The following is a 1,626-nucleotide window of genomic DNA, read 5'->3' as shown; positions in this document are numbered from 1 at the left end:
AAAGCATTATGTTAAAATCTTTATCATTTGATCTTACTGAAAAGAAATTATACTACCCTCTTTCCAGTTAATAAAAATTTCAGTTTCCAGAGACTTGATGGTATACCATACCCAGATGAGTTGAAAATTGTTCTCTGGAAAAATACAGAAATGAACAAAGAGATAAAGTATGTCTTAAATTAGACAATCAGTACATATGTATTCTAAAGGGGTTGCAGGAGGCAAAATGCAAGTTGAAAATCTTCTTCCCAAACATATTCTACTCTTGTGTATCAACTGTAGAATATTTAAGATCTCACACTCTCTTACATCACAACATTGTTTATTATGTGAATTTTTTACAATACAAACAAAAAATACAGAAATGCAATATATGAATACAGCTAAATGCAGAATGGTGACTTTTTTTTCTCTTCAAGAGGCCATGATTCCCATTTCTAGTAAAATAAAGAGACGGCGTATAGGTAGAAACAGGTTGGTCGTTAGCTTCACAATTTTGCCTAGAAATGATCTATAAATGCATTTTCCCCCCTGCTACTTACCATAAAGTGTAAAAAGGGAGTTAAAGGAAAGTTTCCTTGTTGGTTCCTACCATATGAAAGATGCTATACTCTATTTTAGCAGGGCCAATATATGGAAAATATCTAAATTAAATGTTATTACAAAAAAATGAAGCAGTAATGAGATTCTGGCTAAAGAGGGCACTAAATGAGAATAATATATATTTAAAGTATCCAAAACAAACAAACAAACAAAAAAAGGTTGTTATAAAAAAGCTCTAGGTGCACTGTAAGCATATAGGGTTTTTTTTCCATGTGTATTTTTAAACAATGGAAGTGTCAAAAATAGGGTCAACTGTGTTAGACTAAATTACATTATTGTATATGCTGCACTGAATGGAACCTTTGTATTATAATTATCATAGAGAAGCATAGTTTGCATCATATTATGGCAATTTATCCTCAATGAAAACCTTCCAGAGTCCTTTTATTTTGGAATATCCTGTAAACAATCAAACCACCAGAACATGATTGTACAACAGTAAAATGTTCTCTTGCATTAAATTGAAGATAATCTGTTTAATAAAAAAAGGAAAAGAAAATGTAGGAAAGGTACTTAGAGCTGTTACTTTCTAAGTACACAACACCCTAGACAAATTCAAGGCATCTTAATCTCCATCAAGAACAACAACAAAAAAATAATTTTTGTCATGCTGTTAAATCCATCATTACGGATAAAACTGGTGCAAATTGGTCAAACGGATCCAACAAACACTGATGTCCAAGCTGGCATATTGGCAACTAATACGTTAACTGGTGGTCAATAGAGAGTTTAAAAGATCTTCCCTTTCTTCTTGTTCTTTTCCAAGGTTCTAAATAATTAAAGGAAAATAATCAAGATGAGTGATATGTTATAAACACTACAGACAACATAGAGTGGCAAGAGCTAACCCAACTACAACTAAGAGTTTCAAATACTTTTTATTTTAAAAAACTTTAAGATTTAGAAGTAAATAAGACAATGTTTATCTATAAAAGCATTTTCTTAGACAAATATTTGACAGAATTCCAGGATAAGCAGGAAAAAATATGGAAAAGCCAATTTTTTTTTTTTTTTTTTTTTTTT

At 30.6% G+C, this 1,626-nt stretch overlaps 1 protein-coding gene across 2 annotated transcripts in view; it reads right to left on the bottom strand.

The window, feature by feature from the left end:
- Positions 1-305: 305 nt before the first annotated feature.
- SEPT7 (septin 7) overlaps positions 306-1,626 on the bottom strand; it is a 90,965-nt gene continuing 89,644 nt past the window's right edge. For both annotated transcript variants that reach the window (XM_003788583.2, XM_023512413.1), the window contains exon 14: positions 306-1,372. In XM_003788583.2, the coding sequence (XP_003788631.1) occupies positions 1,333-1,372 (40 nt within the window). In that variant the 3' untranslated portion in view covers positions 306-1,332. The remainder of the gene's footprint in view (positions 1,373-1,626) is intronic.

The sequence above is a fragment of the Otolemur garnettii genome, unplaced genomic scaffold (assembly GCF_000181295.1).
Source record: "Otolemur garnettii isolate 467f Iridium unplaced genomic scaffold, OtoGar3 scaffold00028, whole genome shotgun sequence".
Lineage (NCBI taxonomy): Eukaryota > Metazoa > Chordata > Mammalia > Primates > Galagidae > Otolemur > Otolemur garnettii.
This window is presented reverse-complemented; position numbering and strand designations above follow the sequence as displayed.